Source organism: Peromyscus leucopus, chromosome 2 (assembly GCF_004664715.2).
Source record: "Peromyscus leucopus breed LL Stock chromosome 2, UCI_PerLeu_2.1, whole genome shotgun sequence".
NCBI lineage: Eukaryota > Metazoa > Chordata > Mammalia > Rodentia > Cricetidae > Peromyscus > Peromyscus leucopus.
This window is the reverse complement of record NC_051064.1, coordinates 64,567,766-64,591,411: the sequence shown is the minus strand read 5'-3', so window position 1 is coordinate 64,591,411 and position 23,646 is coordinate 64,567,766. Positions and strand designations below refer to the sequence as shown.

The 23,646-nt window shown below is 49.0% G+C and overlaps 1 protein-coding gene across 6 annotated transcripts in view; it reads right to left on the bottom strand.

Annotated features, from left to right (window-relative positions):
- Window positions 1-23,646, bottom strand: part of Epb41l4b (erythrocyte membrane protein band 4.1 like 4B) — a 153,046-nt gene that overhangs the window by 55,839 nt on the left and 73,561 nt on the right. For 4 of the 6 annotated variants that reach the window (XM_028882995.1, XM_028882992.2, XM_028882994.2 and 1 more), the window contains exons 13-15: window positions 22,052-22,082; window positions 18,596-18,629; window positions 14,196-14,260 (exon numbers count right to left, since the gene is read on the bottom strand). In XM_028882995.1, coding sequence (XP_028738828.1) covers window positions 14,196-14,260; window positions 18,596-18,629; window positions 22,052-22,082 — 130 coding nt within the window. Of the gene's footprint in view, window positions 1-10,981; window positions 12,608-14,195; window positions 14,261-18,595; window positions 18,630-22,051; window positions 22,083-23,646 lie in introns of those variants that run through there. The other 2 variants (XM_028882997.2, XM_028882998.2) reach the window with 2 other exon arrangements.

The window sequence follows — 23,646 nt, the reverse complement described above, 5'->3', positions numbered from 1 at the left end:
CCTGAGTTCAATTCCCAGCAACCACATGGTGGCTCACAACCATTTATAATGAGATCTGGTACCCTCTTCTGGCATGCAAGCATACATGCAGGCAAAACACTGTATATATAGTAAATACACAAATCTTTAAAAAAAGACTATTAACCCTTATTTTCCAAATATGGAAGCAGGAACAGAAAGACTATGTAACTTTGCCATGGTAACACAGCTACAGAATATTAGAGCTGGAATTTGAACAGAGAAAACTTGACTCTTGAATGCTGTACCCTCTATAGGCATAAGTGTCACTGCCTGGCCCTGTGGATTACAGGGCAGGCCTAAGGGGAACAAAGGCAAGCAGCCTGGCACCTCACTGGGGGCTTGCTGTGTGCTAAGAGTTCATGGAACTCATGTCACTCAAGGGGGCTCATTTGTTTTTTTTTTTCCTGGGCACTCGTGTGCTCACTGCTGTGTCCACCAGAGATGGCAGAAGCTGCACATGATCACCTTGGATCCAAGACACCTGTCACTCATTTCAGTTTTAATTGGGCAGAGACTAAGCTGAGCAACACAGGGTGACAAAGTTCTCACTGAAGTCAGAGTAAGTGTACTTGGGTTGTGGTAGAGTGCATATTTGCAATACTGTAGTCTGTGCATAATGGGCTTGAAGAGAAACTCTCAGCGTCTTACAGAGACACATTACAAATGTTAGGAGCGTTCATTACGGTGATTTCTTACAGAAACTTAGTTTCATTTGTTAAAGGAAAAAAAAGACTAGAGAGAAAGGTCACCTCTCTCTCTCTCTCTCTCTCTCTCTCTCTGCTGTGTGTGTGTGTGTGTGTGTGTGTGTGTGTGTGTGTGTGTGTGTGTGTGTGCTTACTGTGCATAAAACCCTGGGTTCTATTCCTGGTGCCTCTCTCCCACTTATTACATTTTTTATTTGTATTTGTGAGTATGTATGACTGCTTGTCTGTACGTACACGTGTATGTGTGTGTGTGCATGTGCGTGTGTGCAAGTGTCTGCTGAGTCTAGAAGGGCACTGGATCCCTTTGGAACTGTAGTTACAGCGAGCCATGATGTGGGTGTTGGGAACTGAACTCAGAACCTCTGCAAGAGCAGCCAGCACTAACAACTGAGCCATCTCTCCACTCCCATCATTATGTCTTTTGTTTTGTTTGTTTTGATTTTTGACAAGAGTCTCATTATGTAGACCAGGCTGCCTGGAACTTGCTGCAGAGATCCACTTACCTCTGCCTTCCAAATTTCTCAGATTAAAGGGGTAAGCCACCACACCCAGTTCCCTATTACCTTTTAAAATGTGCCTTCAATTCCTTTACACAGACCCCTCACTGGCAGAGGGGAATTTCCCCAAATTGTGATTCTTTCAAGAAAATTTCCAAATAATTCACTTTCCAAATTAATTCTATTAGCATAGGTGATGTGTGGTTCCAAATTAGATGGGGGGTAGGGACTCTTAATTCAATCAGTATCTTAGCAATCTGGAGTTAAAGACAGTGTCTTTTTCAACACAGTAGTAGTGGGAGAGGGTAGATGTCTAGTAAATGCTTGCTCAATGAACTTGTTCCAAGGCATTAGATTTTAATTTTCTTTAGGTAGTTTTCAAGTGTCTATTCGCAAAGGTCTCACTTTGCTTACGTGTTCCCTAGTTGCTTGTAACACCATTAATTTACACCTGCAAATTGTAGAGTAAAACACTGCTCATCTTAGGGACAGTCTAGAAGATTCCATGGTTCTACATGAGGGGGCATAGGATAGGCACATTCATCTTTCAATGGATGAAATCAATTATTTCAACTGATTTCAATGAATAGTGTAAACACTGGGCCCTGGACATTTTTTCTCTCAGAAAACACATTTGGTCTCGGCATTATCCTTCCTAATGTCTTCTTTATTGTCTGTGTGTCTTCATGGGTGCGTGCGTGCGTGCGTGCGTGCGTGTGCGTGTGTGTTTGCATGTGGATGTGTGCCTGTGCAAGCACACAGGCCACTACGGTGCCACAAGGCTTCCAGGAAGGGCTGCATATGACTCTGCGGGGACATCTCGAGGTACTGGCAATTCCAGATGCATTCCCGAGTCTGATCCAGAGAATGACCATTTCATGAGTTCATTTTCACTCAGGGGCCCCTGACTCAGAGTTGATTCGGTCGTTTTTGTCCTGAAAACAAAGGCTGCCGTGGGCTTGTTCTGCCTACAGCATCACTTCTAATGCACTTAACTGTGTTTTCCCTCCCTGGCTTCTCTAATCTTTCCACCTCTTTCCCATTCTAAATCCCACTGCCTCTGCTCTTTGCTTGAAGTGAAATCCTTTTTTTTGGGGGGGGGGCACGGGCAGCAGCGTGAATACACTTGTCCCCAGTGGCTGCTTTAAAAGCCCCCATTACACAGCAACTCTCGAGGTGCCCTAATACAACTAATCATTGTCTGAGTCACTAGAGTGTAAAAAAAAATCCTCTAAACAGCCCATTTCTCACTATCCTGGCTACCTGAGCCATAGGAGACTGGGCCATGAGCTGGGAGTGATATTCTTCCAATCCTTGGACACCATCCAATTCACCAAATGAATGAAATTAAAACATGATTCATTCTGAATTAAAGTTCCGGTTAGATGAATAAAATATATAATGTGTGGAGGGCAGGGTTTAGACAGTGTAATTACCGGATGGAGCGGTGTGAGCTGGAACTGGAGCTGAAACCTGGGGGTATGTGTTTGCGCTGACAGAAAGGAGGTCTGTTTTGGTATTCATTAGCACACAAAAATCTCAGATGAGTCGCTATCCCTTCCCCAGTTCTCATAGGATCTTTCGAAGTGTCTATCTTCAGCATCCTTAGCCTCTGAGACCAGACACTGGCTGGGTTTCAGAGCTTCGGGCTTAATTGCCTGTATTACAGGCACAATGTTCATCATGCAGCCAGGAAGGCTGGCTGGGTCATTAGCACAGCAACTCTTGTTGATGAGGTCTTAGCCACCAAAAAGGATGTTCGAACTATCCCTTTAGGCGGGGAGTGATTAGGTGGGTTTCTGTGTGGCGGTGTCCTTCTAATTATTCTAACCCCTTTTAGTGGGTTGCCTAGACGACAATTGTGGTATTTTTTTTAAGAGCTGCAGTCTTCCTTCCATTAAAACCACTCACAGCCCTGGGATGCACCTGCAATTTTGAATTGCATTTATCAGACATGTAATCATAACTATAAGCAGGTCCTTCCTTGGTCAAATGCACAGTTAGGTCACCACATCTGAGTGAGTAGTCTGTGTGGAAAGCTCTCAACAGAACCCGCAGCAGGAAAGGAAACACGGATACTTGAAATCAATTCCCTCATCTCAGCTACTTTCATGTTGTCTATGTTCCCCGTTCAGTTCTTCAGGGAGGCAGCATGCTGATGGTCACCTGAATGTCTGGAAATCAATTTCAAGAAAGGTCTAGGGATGATCAACAACTCCCAGCTTTCTCATTATCATAAATGCTAAGCGGGAACACTTCATGTTGCTTTAGCAGCCTGAACTTGTGCGTGCATGCATGCATTTGTGCAGTGTGTGCATGCCTGCAGACGCATGTGTGTGCATGTGCTAGCCGGCCAGCAAGCCTCAGGGATCTGCTTGTTTTCACCTCCCCATTACTGGGATTACAAGCATGTGCCACCATGCTTGGCTCTTCTATACGCATTCTGGGGAGCCAAACTCAGGTCCTCATGCTTGCCTAGCAATCACTTTACCAACTGATTTTGATTAAAGAGCATGAATGAACAACAGAAGATCCAAAGGATCACAGAAAATCATCTTCACAAGTTCAAGGCCAGCCTAAGCTACGTAGTGAGTCTGAGGTTATCATGGGCTGTGTAGTAAGACTAAACCTCAATAAAATAAATAAACCGTGAAAGGGGCACAACCTTGCCCACTGAGAAATACAATAAAGACAGAAACCCTGGCTTTTATCCATCAGACTAACAAAAATGGCTAAGTTAGCAAAGGCTGTGAGCTTGCTTCTGTCCGTCCTCACACCTATGTGCAGAGGGAACAAACATATGACATCTCCTCAGGGGGAATACAAAATGCTGAGCATTGGAGCAACATAAAAATGCTTGACTTATAGTGCACTCGCCTTTGGGCTCAGCAAGGGTACTCCCTGGGGATTTATCCTCTAGAGTTCATTTGTTCAAGTGCACAAACAGAATGCCAAGCACGGCAGACAGTTCTCGTGGACAGTGGGTGAAGTGTGTGTGTCTATCAGTATTGACTGGTTAAGTAAATACACGTGCCTCTTTATATGTAGACCAGCTTGAGATGGACAAGAAATGATAATGGTATTTGCAGCTCAGAACTGGGGAATACAAAGCAGTAACCGACATTTTTTGAGGCTTTGTGTGTGTCTGAGTGCAAGCATGAATGTAGCGCGTCACGTGTGCAGAGGTTAGGGGACAACCTCAGGTGTCAGGCTACACCTTCCACTTTTCGACAGGGTCTCATTTGCTTCTGGCATACGGCAGGTTAGCCTGTGAGTTGGGGAGTCTCCTGGCTGCCTCCTATCCTGTCGTAGGAGCACAGGGACTATATATGTGTGCTATGGTATTTGACTTTCCAGTTTCTGGGGATCAAAACGGAAGTCCTTAGGATTACAGGCGAGCACTTTACCCCGGAAGCATCTCCCCAGCCATCGTTTGAGTCTGTACCGCTGTTTTACCAGTGCGCCCTGTGCACCCACTGCCTGTTTAAAAAAGAGCACAATGGTTCCCTTTATTACTAAATTGATGTATGCACATATGTGGGTGTGCCTGCATGTCAATGTTGGGTGTCTGCCTCAGCTGCTCTCCGCCTTCTTTTGGGGACAGTCTTTCACTGAACCTGGAGCTCACTGAAACAGCCAGGCTGGCTGGACGGTGGCTCTGCTCCAGAGATTCTCCTGCCCCTCCCACCCTGCACTGGGGTTACAGACAGGCCTCAGTGAGTCCTGTTTACATGGGTACTTGGGATCCTAAGACAGCTTGTCACATTTGCATGGCAGGCACTTTACCAACGGAGCCGTCTCCTCAGCTCCCTGGTGACACTGTTCAGTGTACTAGAAGGGCAACGCTCTCCTGGCTTTGTCAGAGATGAAACCCCAAATTAGATAACTTGGGAAGCAGACAGACATTTTCAGCTCTCCAAACTTTCAAGACCTACTGGACCAGCAGAATGCATTCTCGGCTCTCACCTACCCTTCACCCTAGATCAGCTTTGCCATTTACAAGAGGACCAGTATTGTTGTCACATGCCGCGCCTGGGCAGTTAGCTCCTCGGAGTCTCAGACAGAAATACCATCTCTATTTCTCCTTTTATCCCTTCTCAAAAGATCCCCATGGCATTTCTGCTCTTAGGCTGTTTCAAAGAGCGGTGTCTTTCTTCACTGTGAACCCTCTTCCATTTTATCTTTTCCCTGGAACCAGGCATCCCTCTCTGTTGCTAAACTTAGAATATACAGCTCTCCTATTGGCCCAGGAGACAACACCATTTCTTGAGCTAGACACTATCTTTGTTCTTTTTCGGTCTATATGGACTGCCAACATGTTACTGTTCAAAAACCCACTGAAAATAGCTACCAGGTAGCCTTAAACACTGTACACAACACCTTAACAACATAATGTTATTTGGTTCTTTGTGTGGGGGGGGCATAAATATCATAGGTGTTGTACATGTGTGTTGAGGTCGGAGGTCAAGGACTAAAGTCCTCCATCATTCTTTTTTCAATCTTTTGAAGACAGGGTCTCTCACTGAACTTGAGCTCACCAGTTTAGCTGGCTGACTGGCCAATGAGTCCCAGAGATATGTCTGTCTCTGCCCGGCCCCCAACCCCAGCACTAGAGTTACAGATGTGTGCCACCACATCCAGCTGTTCACATGGTATAATGTACATTATATTGATAAATTGTCATGTGTCATTTGAGTTCATGGAGAAGCTGGTTCTGGAAACAGGGTTGCCCCCCACCATTCCAGACCCAAGTATGCTTGTCTTAAAGGGTCCTCTCAGGCACCTTGTCCGGGAATGGGCTGTACCTCTCCTGACTCTATAATAGGGAAGAAAGAGAACCGCAAAACATCCCAAGAGTAAAAACACGGTGTCCTTGAGAAATGCTAGAAGGCAAATCACTTCCAAAAGATGTTACTATTCTTGGTCCCATGATCTAAAAGATGCCTGCAGTGGAAAAAGAAAAGCCAGGAGTTCTGCAGTAGCAAGCTCACCCAGGGAAAGCTCCAGCAGTCACCCCAACTTCCCCAAGCATCTATTTGATGTTACCTCAATCTGGAGGTGACACTTGCCAGGGACGGTCTCTCTCGACTGGGACCTCCAGCTGGCTGCCTCAGGGGGCTTCCCCAGTTGGTGTGTACGGGATGTTTGCAAGCCCTTGATGTGATGAGGTTATTTTTCTGCTGTTATTTGTCCTCCTCCCTGGAAGCCTCACTGGAGGAGACTCTCTATTGGGAACTACAGCTGGCTGCCTCAATGAGGCTTCTCTGATCAGTTTCTGCTGGTTGTTTTTTAGCATCAGAGTTCCTATTTTGCCCTCTATCTGCTGTTCCTACCTATCTGTCACTTGTTAATTTATTCTTTTACTTTTTGCTTGCTACATGCTTAATAAACTCACTCGTGGGAAACCAAAAGTATAGCTATCATAGATCATTCTCTAGACCATGAACCTGTGGGAGTGCCAGGGATCCCAACTCAGGTCTTCTTGTTCATGCAACAAGCACCTGACTGACTGAGCCGTCTCCCCAGCCCTGAGCGCCTTTAATAGTAAGACACTGTTTCGTTTCTTTTTGGAATGAAGAAAATGAAACAAGCTGGGAAAACTGGCAAGGGTCACATGGTCAGTGTCAAAGCTGAGTGGTTCAAAGTATGTGAGCCTCAAAGTTCCCACATTTAATCTCACCTGAGACCGGTGAGCCTCTTCCCCCAGAACCACAAGAAGGCCACATTGTGGGCCTCTAGCCTGTCCCTCATCTGGCTCAGAATGTCTGTCATCAAGTTTCTGCAATCTCGCACCTGTTCCCATGCAGGGGCTCTCACTCTGAGGCAGGTCCTCAGATAGGTGTGGTCACGTGGCTCACCTTGTCTCACGGTTGGACCTCACTAGCACTGTCTCTGGGAAAGAGCAGAACAACGGTCAGCAAGTGGCCTGATAGACCAAGAGAGGGGACGGTGAAATTAGGGCCACTCAAGAAGCAATGAGAATCCAAATTCTTCTTGCCTCCCCATGTGTTCAGAAGCAGAAATGAGCATTAACTAGGCAGATAGAGGGTTCAGTGCTAAGGATTCAAGCCAGACCATACTAGACAAGGTCTCTACTACCGACACAAATCTCGGGGGTCCATCCATTTACATTTTAGCCTCCTGTCTGCTTAAATTATACACACTTCCTCTGCCACCAGTGAAAGTTAAAATCAAATCATTAAACCAAGAAATGTCATTCACCAAGAGAAGCTCTCACCCCTGCTCACCCCCATCCATGGATGGTTAAAATGTAAGTCCTAAGCCTGGTGTAGTGGCACGTGACTTTAATCCCAGCACACAGGAGGCAGAGGCAGGCGGATCTCTCTAAGTCTGAGGCCAGCCTGGTCTACATAGAGTTCCAGGACAGCCAGGCTATGTAGAAGGACTGGCTTAAATTTTAAAAAGTCCTACAGTCTCAACAGCAACCATCATTTTAAAAGAAGTGAGCTTGCTTTCGTTTTATTGTGCGCCATGTGTATGCAGATGCCCATGAAAGACAGAAGGGGGGTGCTGGACCCTTTGCAGCTGGTGTTAGGGGCGGTTGTGAGCTGCTCCATGTGGGTGCTGGGAACCAAATCTGGGTCCTCTGAAAAAGCAGCAAGAACTCTCAACTGCTGAGCCATCTCTCCAGGCCCAAAGCTCAACATTTTTAAATAAGTTGTCTGAGCTATCATTTGGTTTCTAATTTGGAGAGAAGTGGACCTATTTCCAGAATTATTGATTTCTTTTGCCTAGGCTCAGCTGGGCACCAGTTTCGACTTTTTTGCCTTTTAGGTGCCCCAGAGGCTTCTTAAAATGTGCCAGTTTTCCTTTACAGCAATTGGCTTTTCTCCAACCCGCACCCCCCCCCCCCCCCCCCCCCCCCGCTCCTGTTTGCCCATGGCCTCCTGGTGGGAGAGGCAGAAATCAGTCACCCTGGGCCAATTTGCGGTATTTACCTGGAGCACTTGAGAAAGTTGGCCAGTCAGAGAATTGACTTAGAGCCTGGTTTGAGAAATATTGATCTAAAAAAGATCAATATGGCTGTCCAGAGAGTTCTTTGATGAACTCGGATTTTAAAGGACTAGGTAAAAGCCGCAAAGTCAAGTGCACCAAAAAGGCTGTTATTTGCTGTGCCCCAAGCTGGACCCAGGAGCCTGGAGTCACCGACCTGGAAGGATGGTGGACGGTTTTAACAGGCAAGAGAGTCAGAAGGGACCCCAGCACTGTCCTGATTCCGTCTTTGCTGCTAAAGAGAGCCCAATTCTGTGGGAATGGCTGAGCAAGCAATGAAGCAAGATGGTTCTGAATGCAGCATGTAACCCCCAGCAGACTTCTAAGATGGGTAACTACCACGAGCCACATCATACACTGATACCAAACCCGAAAGGACAACAGAGGTGTAAGGTTAAGCTTGTGAATTCCAAAACCAGAAAACATTAATTAGTTGTGGAAAAGTGGGCTTGATATTGCTGGCACCTGATGGTCCAAAAAAAAAAAAAAACCAAAAAACAAAAAACCCACCAATTATTGGGAAGAAACATGTGGAACATCTCACACAGCGATGCCTCATTAGAAAGAGCACTCCATCTCTGCTCCTTTGAAAACGGAGAACAGATGAGCTGAGTGCAGTGGTAGTGTGGGCTGCTGGACCCCAGTGGGATGAGGCATGGAGAGGGTTACTAGACAAGCAGGGGTGCATGCTGTTATGATGGTCCTGGTTATGAATGGAGTTCCTAGTCTCTGGTAGGTGCAGGCAGTTGCTAGCCCACTGACGGTGGGGATGGGGGAGAAGGCAGACAGTGTTCCTAGGTTGTTGGCGGAGGAGGGCGGCTCTCTAGTCAGCAGTTCCGACTTCAATGTAGTGAACTGCTCTATGGTCTAATAGTCTCGCTGGGATGTGGATCAACAGGGTGATGATGGAGGTGGGGGGGGGAGGCTGCCACTTACCTGCTGTATGACATGTTGGCACTGCTTGACAGAATCCCAGTTCTGAGCTTCCCTATGAGTGAGATATTACCCACCTTGCAGAGTGGCCCGGATGATAAAATGACATGACACATGCGGAGCATGAAATTGGTCATTAACCCCTCTGTATGACTGTAGATCAATCATTCCCCACCTAATGGGGTTTTCAATGTCAGATGTCCAGTGGGTCCTCTGCCCTGGTCAACATCATACCAATGCTTCAAATGAGACACACTGAATAGTGTGCACATGATGAAGCTGAGTCTACAAACGATACGCTGGTCCACGTCCTCCTCAAAATGGGATGCTCCAGACTGGATGGTGTACATCAGAACCCTTCAGACCAGAACAGGGATGACGTATCATTGCCTGTTACCTGGATAGAAATTCCCTTTGGGATGAATCCATTCTCTGAGCAGACATCCAGTGAGCATTTGCTATCTGTCAGGCACCAGGGAACAAAGGCAGAGCTCGTATTGAGGAGTCTAAGGCTCCGAGAGGAGACGAACAAAAGAAGCCGTGTTAATAGAAAGTTGTGAGTACAGTGTTCCCGTATCTGGGGGTGGAAGGGGGAGGCAGTAGTAGAACACAGAACACAGAAATTAACCCAATTTGCAGAGGTGGGGGCCGTCAAGAGAGTCCCTGGAGAAGATGACGTCTGAGCGGAGGCTTAGAGGCTAAGCAGGAGTTGGGAGTGACAGAAATCTAGGCGGAAGGAACAGCATTTGCGAAGGCACAGTCATGAGGCATGGCGCGTGAAGGCTGGTGTCACTGTTTGCTCCGAAAGGTGAGGGGTCCGGATGGAAGACGCCAGAGCAGAGAGACAGAGGCAGAGTGGCCAGCACTGGAATGACACAGTCAGGTATGGCCGCGGAGAGACCAGGGTAAGCTTGGCGAGGCTTGTGGAAATCAAAGCGGGCACCCCTGGCAAGGGGGAAGACGTTCCTGCAAGACAGTGCTGGGGAGAACCGTGAAGGAGGCAGAATTCAGTAGAACTGTGGACTGCCTGGACACGGGCGGCAAGAGAGAGAAGAGCTGTGGCATTCTCGCTCAGCCCAAGAGAACTTGAGGGGGAAAGAAAGCTGTGCATTCCGGGAGAGACGGTCAACGATAAATTTGATTTCTGTCGCATGGAGCCTGGACTCCACACGGGACAGACATCCACGCTGAATTGACAATACAGAAACTCATACAAAGAGTCTGAGTTGAACATAATGGCTTTTAGAGTCAACAGCATTATAAAACGGGACAGAACGGGGCAGCGATTCCAGACTGGCTAAGTGAGAGGAGCGAGCAGAGAAGAGACCCCCCGAGAGACCCCAATGTCCGGTGGGACCAGGAAGATGAGGTTGCAAGAACGGAGTCACCACACAGGGTAAAGGTCCACTTCACTTCATAGGCAGACTGCCTTATGGAAGCAGCTACCTTCATCTACTCATTAGTTTAAGCAGAAAGGCTTTTTACTGGGGGTCCTGAATCATTTTTAAGAGGCCACAGACACAGCCAGGAAGAGGTAAGTGACCATAAGGGCATGTGCCCTTCGCTATGGGACTGTTATGAGGGAACACCCTGCTTCCACCTGGGGCCAGGTGTTACGACCTCTGCCAGTCGCCCCAGATGAAGAAACACCACAGCCACTGTGCCAAGAAGAGCCTCAGTGTAGGATGGTCCTGTCCCATCCCACTGAGCATGAAAGTTCACCATCAGACACTGGGAGTCAACTGTACCATGAATGAGATCCAAGGGAGGCTTCTGTGCAGAAGAATCAATGAAATGAAGATGGAGTCCAAAAAAGGAAAAAGTAAGAATAATCTTTATTCTTTACGTGGAGACACATTGTAAAAATGTTAGCAGTTAAGATGAAGAGACCAGAACACGTTTATTCAGATGCAGTACATACCCTGGGGATCAGAACACACCCGTAAACAAGCATCTTGGAGGGGAGTTGATAAGTAGGCGGTCTACTCCCCTGTGCAAGTGTGCAGAGGATTCCCTCCTCAAGAGACTTTTGTAGAACCAAAAAGGCCAGGTTTGAGCAAGGAAGGATGTTAACACATGTCCAAGGGTTTAAAGGGGCCCAAATTATAATCACATACATCAAAGTGACATGAAATCAACTGATTGCACAAAACCACAAATGAAAACACATCCTGGGACTGCCTAGTAAGAGAAAAAGAGGTTTGGTGCACCACTTGAAATGGGGCCAATAAATATTTTGGTACAAGCTTCACCCTAAAAGACAGCATGTTGCTCTGGGGTTCTACAGAAAGAAGGGGCCACATGCATCCCTCTGTGCGACAGACTGCTTTGGCACAACCTCCAGAAAGCTGGAAGGCTCTCCTGTGCGCTCCCTCACTTCATCTCGACTGCATGCTGCTTTTCAAAGTCGTTCCATCTTAAGTGAAATCCAGCCTCAACCCTGACAGCACTCACAGTGATGTCTTCGGAAAGCACATGGGTTAGCAGCACCAATCACTAAGGCAATTGCAAGTCATTCTTATATTTGAGAAGTAAATTCTAGTAAAACATGCTATGCAGCTGGTGATTAGCTTTGAGGCCTAAATCCATACTCTCTAACCCACTTAAAGATGCAAAATTCCAAGTCTCCCTGTACTGATGTCATATCTAATGAGTTTTATAATCTTCATGGAGTTTCTGTTACAGAAGGGGTATTACAGTTGTCTTTATGGGGAGTTGGTCTGAATGCATGTTTTCAGCCCAGATAAGAAATGAAATCTTTATAAATCACAGAACAGAAAGGACCCTGGAGATCACTGAGTCCAGCCCATTATTTTCAGGGAGGAAATGAAACCACTGAAAGGGGAATGACCTAGCCAAGGTCACACAGCAACGGAGGCTGGGCCCTGGCAATCTCCAAACCTACAACAGTACCATGGGTCCAGCTATTCCCCCAAGCTCTTGGTTTGTTGGTTTGCTGTATGTGGTCCCCCTGGTTAAATCACAAGATTATCAGGTACACCGCATGATGATAGGAACTTTCACTTCAGTTTTAAAATCAGAATATCAAAATGATTCCTGAGCCTTTAGCTACCTTCATGTGATTGAGAATGCAGTCCACAGCAAATCACGGCTACCTAGGGCAGTTCCCTTCAAATGTTGACTCGGACACTAAACGCACTACTTAACGACACTCGTGCAAGGACGCCCGTGTGACGTCAGGATGCTTCTCATGGAAGGCAAAGACACCATGGTGGTGACAGGAAGTTAGGCACTTCAGTTTCTCAAAGGGCAGTCATGAGTTTGTCCCGGTATGTGACACTGTAGGTCCCTCCTAAGTTCCTCTGGTTCTGGTCGTGGACATAGTCAAAGTGGCCGTCATCTCCACTGGCTGAGGCTTTCCAGTGTGGCCTGTCATCCAGATAAGATGGCCTGTTTTGTTTGCAGACGGAATGGTTACTGGGAGAATGGAAGACAATTCAGAACGGAGTGAGGCCAACCACACACACCAAAGGAAATGGGGGGCGGGGGGGGGGGAGAGCGAGTGGGGTGCCTGGCACCTGAGTGGCCTGGTGACTTCAGGACTTTAAAAACTCCCATGTGATCATCGCCCAACTTCAAAGCAGAGAAAAGCTCTGTTTCTGGACAGGTCAGGGTTTTGCAAGGTGTGTGTGGTGGTCAGGGCAGCCCGAGGAAAGCTAGCCAAGGGCACAGCTTCCATAAACCAGATGTGCATGGCGATGGTTTTGGATTGCATCTGCCACAAGAGTGGAGCGATCAACTTTCCTCGGGATGCACCTCTAGAGAGCTCTAGAACACACAGTGTGCTGGGTGCCACCTGGGTTCAGGTACAGCTCTGGGATGGGGCTGAGCAGTGGTTCTCGGGGGACACGGAAGCATCAGCAGGGCCACCTCTGAGGGAAAGTGTTGCCTCTGGGTGAAGAGGCGGCTAGGGCACGCTACAGAGGGAAAACACTCTGACAAAACAGGCAATGTTAGTTACGACGTCTGCTTAAAGCACTGTTAACAGGATGATAGTCCGTCTAAGTCTCACCTACTTGTCATGTCTGAAAAATAAACTAATTTGGATGTTGCGAAGCTTTCGAATTATCACCGCACTGACCTGACTTGCCCTAAAATGCCACATGAGTTTCAAAGTGTTAATAATGTCAGATGCACTGCTGTGTTACAAGGGCACCAGAAACGTTTACCTAACTTGCTCAAGGCACATTTCCTTCCACACCCGATTCTCCGTGCTCCCTCAAGGAGCAAGGCCCCCAGCTCCACCTTGGTCAACCTGAATTCACCAACTATGCTTCTGAAATAGCCGGACACAAAAATGCCAATTAAGACTCGTCAAAAATGCAAGTCTTAAGGACATGGCTGCTTCCCAGGGGTCGCCCTGACTCCAAATAGCAGGTGCCAGGTCACTCAAGGGCAGTGGCAGGATAAACTGACAGCCGCAGGGACAAACACCACTTATTTTGTCAGTTAAGTTTCAATGGAATATGGCCATGTATTCTTATGCAAGTCCTCACTGTTTGCTGTCTTCAGACAATGACCACAAAGCTGGAAATGGAGACTTTCCTTGGCTGAAAAAGTCTAATAACCCCCAAGTAGGAGAAAAAAGGCCCCCAGCCACCAAAGCAAACAGTGCCCTCATTCCCAAGGGGTAAAAACCCTTTATTAAAAAAAAAAAAAAAAAAAAAAAAAAAAAAAAAAAAAAAAAAAAAAAAAAAAAAAAGGAATCCTAATCTCCAAGCCAAGAAAATAAAAATAAATTCTCAGAATAAGAAAATATTAACTTGGAAACCTTAACCAACATCTCTGATATAAAAACCAAACCAAAATATTTGTGGTTAGAATATATATTTTTTTTTAAATCTGTTATTTCGCAAAGATTGGTCACTCGCTTCCTTTGCTTTGAAAAGCGTAGGTTTCTGCCCTGGTCATGCCCCACTGCACGGTTTTTCCTGCAGCCTGGAGTGGGGACTTGAGGGGGCAGGAGAACTCCCCAAAGCAGGGCTCCAGAAGCTCACCAACTCACCTGACATTTGGAGAGTGAGGCCGCCACCGGGGCTGGCTGGGGTGGACGTTAGGATGGTACTGAGGCTGGAAAGGAAACACCAAACTGGATTACTCAGTGACCTTTGGATTTCAATGGCTGCCATGCCATCTGCTTTCTCTTGCGATGGCACCCACCTCGGGAGTCCAGGGGGCCGTGAATGGGGAAGCTGTAACCAAGCCCTGGGGGGCAGGGGCGGCTGGATCTTTCCCAGATGATCTTGTTTCTCCCACTAACAAAGGCTGGGGATTGGGGGGTTGGAACCTGGTGTCTGGCTCACCAAATACCATCTCCAGGGCAGGGGCTGGGAGGCAAGGTGCCACATCTGACTCAAAGGAGGCTACCCAACATGCCCTGGCCAGACAACACCTCTCTCTCAAGGAAGCAAGTGCCAGGAAGATGGGGTGAGTGGCTTCTCTTCAGAAGCCACTTTTGTTGGCTCTGAAATGACGGCAGGCGTGCGTAACAGCTGAGTTACACTGGCATGCAGACAAGGGCCGGAAGAACAGGGTAAATGAAAGCAACGGCATTGTGGGTGTATAAGCGGTAATATCATCAGGAAGACCTATTGTTCCGGAGAGACTGGAGAGACGCACAGATGGACTGAAGGAAGGTAGGTGGGAAGCGTAAGAAGATAAGAAAGTAGACCAGTGTGAAGCCCGGATGGGCCTGGCAGGGTAGCCAGCTGCCATTCCACTTCTCACCTGCAGAGGGCAGCAGCCCTGGACACTGCCAGAAGCCATGGGGCTTCTCAAGGCTAAACTAGCTATGGGGCCGATGTGCACCCCGCCCCCGAAAGTCACTGCGATCGCACCACTATTAATCTTCTAATTATTTCTTCCCTTCCTCCTCCTGACCCCCGCTGCTGTGGTTACTAAGCAGTGGCCTGCTTTCTGTTACAGAAACTCTCGGCGATTCTGTTCATCCAATTTTCATGGCCCCGAGATGCCCTCACGCAGCCTATTCTGTATTCCAGTAGCCTTTCTTTTCTCCTTCAAAGCGCCTATCAGCAAGCCGAGGCTGCACCCCCAGGGGACACAGTGTGTGTGGCAGAACCTGCAGGGGTCGGTATGCGGGAGGGTATGCGCGCTGACATGGTGCAGTCTCCACGAAAGAGAACGGCTCCCCTACAACTGGGCCCTGTAGTCTTTTGTTTTTAAATACGCCCAGATTCACCAAAAAGGTAGAAACCTCATCCACAGACTCGAAAAATCCCAGAACCTTCCTTGGTTTATTTTCTCTGGTAACTCATTCGTATTCTACACTCCCAAGTACTTTAATGTTAACTCGGGTTCTCTGTCAACAATGAGGAATATATATGGATCTCTTTGCTTGTCACAATAACAAGGAAAAGGGGAGCCAAATTTACCGGCATCCAGGGACAATGAAGAACTGCCCCACCTCAAATGACAAGTGTCCTCATGGAGCACACGGCCATCCATCCTCTGCAGCTGGCTGATGCTGCAGAATGAGCTAATGGTGCCCTATCACCTTCCCGACAATCCTTCACAGCACCACGGTGTGATCAGGCCACTCATCGGGCCACCCGCTTCCAGTCCACTTACATCCAAACTTGGAGGGGGCAACACAGGGCCGCTCAGACTGGCCGAGCACAAGGGGCTCCTGGCGGCAGAGTGGAGAGATCCATGCCCAGAGTGCCAGCAGATCTGCTGTGAACAAGCACAGCCCTGGTTCACTGTAAGCAGAAGGCACCCAGAAAGCAGAAGAGGGCAGGGGTCCCAGCAGGCAGGAGAGGGCAGGGCAGGGGGCCCAGCAGGCAGGAGAGGGCAGGAGTCATGGAGGGCAGGAGAGGACAGGGGTCCGGCAGGCAGGAGAGGGCAGGGCAGGGGTCCGCAGGCAGGAGTGGACGGGGGTTCCCGCAGGCGGGAGAGGGCAGGGCAGGGGTCCCGGCAGGCAGGAGTGGACAGGGGTCCCCGCAGGCGGGATGCCTGACATCCTGTGCTCTCATTCTCTCTCCTCGGAGCACTGGCTGCCCAGCACCAGCTCTTTTCCTTCCCTACAACACTCCAGTTGCACCTGACATCCCTAAACAAAAAGCAGTGTGTGAATAAGAAGCCCAGGACCCTAAGGAAGATGACGGGGGAAATGATTTTCCTTCTACCGGGTTCAGAGTCCCTTCTACCCAAAAGCCCCGGTTCCTCACTCCGCCCGCTAGGAGTGTGACTTCCTGCACAGAAGTTCTTCAGAAACCATCTGGGAACCTCCTAAGGACAACAAACACGGGCATCTTGGTCATCTGCAGAAATAGTATCTACAACAGTGAAAGACCAGGGAAGAGGACAAGGTTCACATTGAAATTGTCCATGGAACAGCAATGTCACTTGTGACATTCACAGCCACCCACCAGGGCAGACACAGGGAGGACCACATGCTTCGGCACTTGCCCAGGACAAGGTTGGTCAACAATATGACGCCGTGGGAGGTGAGGAGGTCTTTGGGGGGTCTTCAGAGAGGGCCCCTGGCTAGCTCTCCTGAGAGGAGCAGTACAGCCCCGCCCCCTTGCCCTGGCCCAGTCTCACCCTGCATCCTCTCCCTCCATGCACATTCTTCTGCCACAAATCCCTCACCAGAGCTGAGCGGAAGCCAGGACTGTACTTTTGAACCTTCAAAGCCATGAGTTAAATGAACTTATTTTACTTTATAAAGTACACAGTGCTGGGTATTTTGTCATAGCAACAGATGAAAAAAAAGAAAAAAGACTAATATAGGGCTCCAAGTTAGAAGTCATCAGACATGGGTCTCTCTCCGCCTTTAAGCAGAAACAAAGGACCACCTGGGAAGCAAGGCCCGTACCATCCTCCCAGAGTCCCCATGTGTTCATTAGCGCCACCTTAGGATCTCTGAAGTCTATGGATAGATGCCAAGTTCCTCCTCCTCCTCCTCCTCAAGTCTCTGCTCAACTCTTAAGGGATGAGACTGCTGCCTATTCTTTTAATGCTGGCCACATGGTTTTAAGGTGCAGGGCTGAACCCTACTGGAGCTGGGAGCTTCCGACTAACAAGAAAATAGGAGGCGGGGACTGCTGAGTACGAATGTGAAGGCTACTGTAGCAAGCAGGTAAGAGTCTGCAAGGGACCCCAGGCAGGTGAGCATGGGCAAGGCAGCACCAGCAAGAACCTAAAGGCAAGCATTCTGCAGCTGCTGGGAGCCAGCTCAGCACAGGCTCGTGACAGGAACCGTGGGAAGGGACGTAAGAAGTCAGGACAGGCTCAGCACAGGCTCGTGTCAGGAACCGTGGAAGGGACGTAAGAAGTCAGGACAGGCTCAGCACAGGCTCGTGACAGGAACCGTGGGAAGGGACGTAAGAAGTCAAGACAGGCTCAGCACAGGCTCGTGACAGGAACCGTGGGAAGGGACGTAAGAAGTCAGGACAGGCTCAGCACAGGCTCGTGACAGGAACCGTGGGAAGGGACGTAAGAAGTCAAGACAGGCTCAGCACAGGCTGGTGACAGGAACCGTGGGAAGGGACGTAAGAAGTCAGGACAGGCTCTGGGAGCCTAGAGAGGGCGCCCACAGCAGCCGTGGGGGGGCTGGCTCACTACAGGCGGGGCTGGCTACCGAGAGGGCTCTGGCTGCAGCAGGTGGGCAGGCAGGAGGCATGGGCTCCGGTTCGGCCCTGCTGTGAAATGACATACCACTGGACATGGAACCCGAATGCGACAGGTTTGCTGTGTGACACACGGGTTCTAGAAATAAACGAAGCCTCCATTGGTCTGAGTGGGTCTACCATGAAGAGGGGTGGGGGGGAAGGACCAATCATAACAAAGCAAAACAAAAAACCACCTGCTGGCGGTGGTGGTGCAGGCCCTTGATCCCAGCCCATGAGAGGCAGAGGCAGGAGGATCTCTGTGAGTTCAAGACTAGAACTCACTGCTCTACACAAGTGAGTTCCAGGACAGCCAGAGCCAGACTGTCTCAAAACAACAACAACAACAAGAAGCCAAACGTCCTTCCTGCAAGTTTCCTCAGTCTTTTGGCACCCCAGCAGGCACAGTCAGGCCCAGGAAGACACATGAAGAAGAGGCAGAATCTTCCCTTCTGGAAGCCTGTCTCAAGGGCTTGCCTTTGCTAGGCCCACAGAATGTTTTCACAAAGGCATGCACTCGAATGCTGCTGAGAGGCTGGGCCTGACCAACCAGAAACATAACTACATGTCCCTGGCACTTGAAAGTTAACAAGGTTAAACCAGGCACTTCGGATGACTAGGAGGGAACAGGAGTCAGGGCAGGAGGATCTGTCTCTGAGTTTTCTGGGAAACAAGAAGAGTGAACCAAAACCTAACAAGCATATGTTGTTACTACAAACTGCTCGCCGCACAGAATTCAGAAACTTTAAGAAACATCTCAAACACAGCATCTCACCTGGTAATTATGGACTTCAGGATTTGTTTTGGAGCTAAAAAGAAAAAGAAAAACATCATTTTACCAGTTGTAAGGAGGCATTATGATAGATCTATTTAACAGCCGTAACTAATGCCACGGACTCCCTACTCCATTAGGAACAGCTGCACACCACTTCTTTGCTGGTTCCTAGAACTTACACGAACATAAGACAATCGAGGAAGCCACAAACAGCGACTTCCGCTCACCAGCTTAAGGCTCACCAGCATAAACACCCCAGGAATGGGCCAAAGAGCAGCTGTGACATTGTGGGTTTCCTGCCAGCAGCACAAACCAAGCAGGTTCATTCCCACCGCAGGCCCTCCTGGCATTGCCCCGGAGGCTAGCAATCTAGGGATGGCACAGAGCCTCTGGCAGCTGAGGAGAGAGGTACCAGCTTCTCCGAGACACCTACCACAGCCACTGTGAGGAATCCCACACGAGCCCCCGGCCCACAACGACACTGGAGCTGATCTGGGCACTGGTGGGGAATGTTCATTCACGTCAAGCCTCTGCCCTGTCACTCACCTACTTAACGGGGTGACGAAGTCCGTGGCGTTTCCTACCACCTCAATCCACAGTCAAAGGACCAGTGGATTCACAGAGAGTTAGGAAACCTACTGAGAATCACTGGCCAGTCAATGCCTGAGCCAGGGTTGATTCAACATCTGCTCAGACCCAAACCCTATTTTCTTTCCATCAAATCTAGCGGGCTCTTGGAGGGTCTGTGGGAAAGTTCAGAGCTCAAGTGGGGTCTAATTTGACTAGAATCTTAGTTAGAACTGGTTTGGTAAATATATAAGCACATATGTATGCATAAATATGTGTGTGAAATATATGCATATATATGTAGTGTGTGTGTGTGTGTGTGTGTGTGTGTGTGTATACAAACAGAGAGAGGAGGAGAGAGGGAGGGAGAGAGAGAGGGAGAGAAAGAGAGAACATTTGTTGCATAAGATGCAAGCTCAGTACCTACTCAAAACCTCACAGGCCCAGAACAATCACTGGGCAGTCACTGTTGCTAGGGTGCCTGGAATGAAGGTTTACTGCATCTCTAACAGAGGAGGGGGGCATCTTTGTTCTGAGCCTTACACTGGATCTGCAGTCAGTTTTCAGAGAGGACTGGCAGTGAAGCCAGGCTCTGTGCCAGAGCTTAGGCTGGCTCAGCAGGTGGGTGAAGTGCTCCACAAGGTGCTCTTTTTCCAGCAGTACCTTTGAGGTTCCCAGCACAACTTCATCCACGGTCCCCACAGCAATTCTACTCACCCAGGATCCCACAGGCTGGGAAGAGCAATTGAACAGCTGCAAACAGCGGTTATTAACTCATTTGTTCCTACAGGGTATATTTACTGACACTTTAGTGTGTGTGTGGCGATTGTTTGTTATGTTTGTTTTCATTCCCCATGTATAATCTCCCCTAGATTCTAAGAGGGAAATGTCACTTTATCAGGGAAATACAAACAAACAAAATAATCACCTCCTAAGAAAGCAAGACATACTGTAGCTTACAATCTCCTGAGAATTAAAAAACAGGACCTGTCAGGCTGAAAATCGTCAGCAGTTTTCAGCATGCTGCCTGTTCAGACCATAACTGCCAGAGACCCCGAGGCAGAGGGCACACCTGCAGACCTGAGAACACTGTATCACACCCCAGACCGCCCACCCCAGGGGGCTATGGGCTGCATTCAGGAGGATTCTCCCACCCCTTCATCAGATGCAGAAGGCAGACAGCACGGCCAGGCCAGCCTGTCTGCAAACACACCCTGGAACATACTAGTACCTTTGCTAACTCTGCTCTCCAGAACCTGAGGTTCCTTGAAAGGGATCTCACTGCTTCCTAAAGTGGGGAGGAAGCCAATGAACAGGTGGGCCTTAGTCCTTCCCTACCCACAAGTAGCTCTCTGCTCCAGTCTGTTTTGTTTGCTTTTAAGTCAGGCTTCTTGGGGATGGTGGTAGAGTGTAAAAATCACAAGCTAAAAAAAAATCTGGGGAGAACACAGACCTAGTCCAAGCTCCTTGCCTGCATATGAGAAAAATGGAAGCAAAGCAGGTAGAGGCCAAAGGCCCCGGCATGCATTGGAAAAAGCTGTTATGGAGAGGGCTCCTGAGGCCTCGGGTGGAGCTCTGGATGCTGGCCAGGGCAGTGATGACCCTGAGCTCATGCCCTGTCTGCCAGGATGAGAGTACAGAGCACAGGCCGTCTGCACCCATCTCAACAGCCGCCGCCACCTTTGCCCTGTCAGACTTGAGGCCTCAGCCTGCAGTTCAGAACCAATGATCTACCAACTGTTCTCTCACAGGGCAGCTGCTCCTGGCATGTCACGCTTACAGAGGAAGAGGACTGGTTCCCGAGAGGGGACAGAAGGCAGGTAATAGGTACAGCAGTGGCTCTCCCCTAGGGGCCGCGCTAACCTTACCAGGGAAGCTTTGAAGGACAAATGCCCAGGTCCCCACAGTGTATAAGTATTCATATGGCCCAAGGCTGTCCCGCCCAAGGGGGATGTTTCATAGCTTATCAGGGAATTCCAGACACGGGGGCAGGGTCACGCTAGGGAAGAGGCAGCTAATTTGACCCAAGGGCCAAATGTGGCCGACTGGTACTTATGAATAAAGTTTTATTGAATCACAGCCATGCTCATCCGTTTGCATATTGTCTACAGCTGCTTCAGTGTTGCTACAGCAGCACTGAATAGTTCTGAAAGACTTGTCACAGCCCAGAATTCAAAAATATTTCCGATCTGCCCCGCGACGAGAAGCTGACAAAGTCCCATACGGGAGGTTTTCAGTCTTGTGACACAGTTATTATCCTGCAGGAACTCCTAGAGGTGGCTTATTTACTTGTTGGCTTGTTTTTGTTATCGTTGTATGTCTGTGTGCAGTGGTGTGTGTGTATGCCACGGGGCGCGTGTGGAGGTCAGGTCGGAGGGCAGCTCTGTGGAGCCAGTTCTCTTTCCACGTTTACGCGGGTCTCACGGCTTTGCACAGCAAGCGCCTTCACCCACGGGGCCATCTCTCCAGCTCTCGCGGGTGTTTCATGTCTCCTAGCACCTGCAGGTCACTGGACACGGCAGCACCTGTTGCTGCGAACCTTTGCCCAGCAGCGGGGCCTTCGGTCCGTCCCCCCCCACCTGCCGCACGATCACTGCACGTGCCGCATGCATGCCTGGCTGCCACCTTACCACGGTGACAACAAACAAAGCACTGTGCTACTCAAACAAAACAGCTGTTTTGCAACAAGAAAGCCTCGGAACATTCTGTTGTATGCTTTTTGAAAGCTGGGAGGATGGGGTAGCCAGGCAGCAGAAAAAGGAAGAAGAAAAAAAAAAAGTTATCAGGTGAGTCACTTGGATTTAATTGTATTGAGGAGAAAGTCAACAACTGCTAACACCCGTGGTGATTAGAGGGAGAGGTGTGCTGGGGAGTCCGGGGGGTACTTACCAGAGCTGAGCAGCAATCACGGGGTTGCTTGCTGTAAAGAAAGGATGGGAGGTTATGCAGAACGTGAAAACATTCACTACGCAATAACACCGGGAGAATGACTGGGCAGAGACCACTCTATCAGAGCACAGCCCTCATCTCAAGCCAGGCAGCCCTGGACTCCGGACTCGGCTAGTCTTTCCTGAGGGCTTGAGCCCTCCCGCTAATACATGCTGTCCCTCCCTCGTTCTCGAGGCAACTCTAGAAGCAGGCTCCCAAGGCTGGGTGTGCCGGGATGCCCACAAAGCAAGCACCAGGAGGCAACCACGGGGCGGTCCTTGGACCCGAGGAGCTGGGGGTCCTGGGTAGAGACGGAAAAGCAATATAACAACGATGAAGGATGAAATACCAGCAGCATCTAGGGAAGAACTTGGAGCAGGCACTTTTGATGGGTCAGAGGCAGAGCCTGCATAAAAAAGACATTTATTCAACTACACTTCTTTTCTTTTTGTGTGATGCTGGGAATTGAACCCATAGCCTTGCTTCCACTGAACTATATCCCTAACTTGCCCTACACACTTCTCTTCTTTTGAGGGGGACAGAGTTTTACATTGCTCTAGCCGGCTGGCCTCAAATGCTATGTAGCTGAGGATCACATTGAACTTCTGATCACCCAAGTGTGGTTCTGCTAATGGAGACAATGATCCACTTGAGTTCTCACCCCCTGCTGCTCCCTTAGACCTGCCCGATGCTCCCCATAGTCACCCTTCATCAGGTATCACCTTCTCTTGGAATGTGTCCCCTGCCCCCGGCCTTTCTTTTTGCTTGTGAATTGTTTTCTTTTTTATTAATGAAAATTTTTCATTTATTTTACATCCCGACTGCAGCCTCCCCTCTCTGTCTCCTCTCCTGCCCTCCGCCCACCTCCCTTGTTTGTGATTTTTGTTTGTTAGTTTGGTTTGGTTTTTTTCAAGACAGGGTTTCTCTGTGGACCCCTGGCTGCTCTGGAACTCACTCTGTAGACCAACTGGCCTCCAATGCATAAAGCTCTGACTGCTTCTGCCTCCCAAGTGTCGGGGTTAAAAAAGGTGTGCGCCACGACTGCCTGGCTCCCTGGCCTCTCTTAAAGTTAAGGCCATATTTTGGGGGCTCTTGGCTTTTTTTTCCCCACTAAAGCAGCTGAGGATGACTTAAGACCTGTTGTCGGTCATCATACTGTGCTACTGACTCATAATATTAGGAAACAGGGTAGAGAGAGACAAAGGATGAAGATTCTAGAAGGCACAGGTAATATAAGCAGGTTTCCACAGAGGCCCATTAAATCCCAGACTATGCAAGAAAAATGTACAGAATAACAAGTTTAGGAGGGTGGCGGGGGCTGGGTACAGTGGCCCTGCTGTGGAAAAGGACAAACAATTCAGTGCTAACTGGAGTGTGCCCGAAGGAGGAGCAATCCGTGTAGAGAAGTGAGCTACACAGGACTTCAAGCTACGATTACGAAACCCAGCCTAAGTAGCATTGAGTGCCCAGGTACTGCCTGACACACCCTGTCTCAGGCCTCACACAGGTGGGAGCCGGAATAGACACCAGGGTCGGGGAACTCTGAGCAGGGGAGC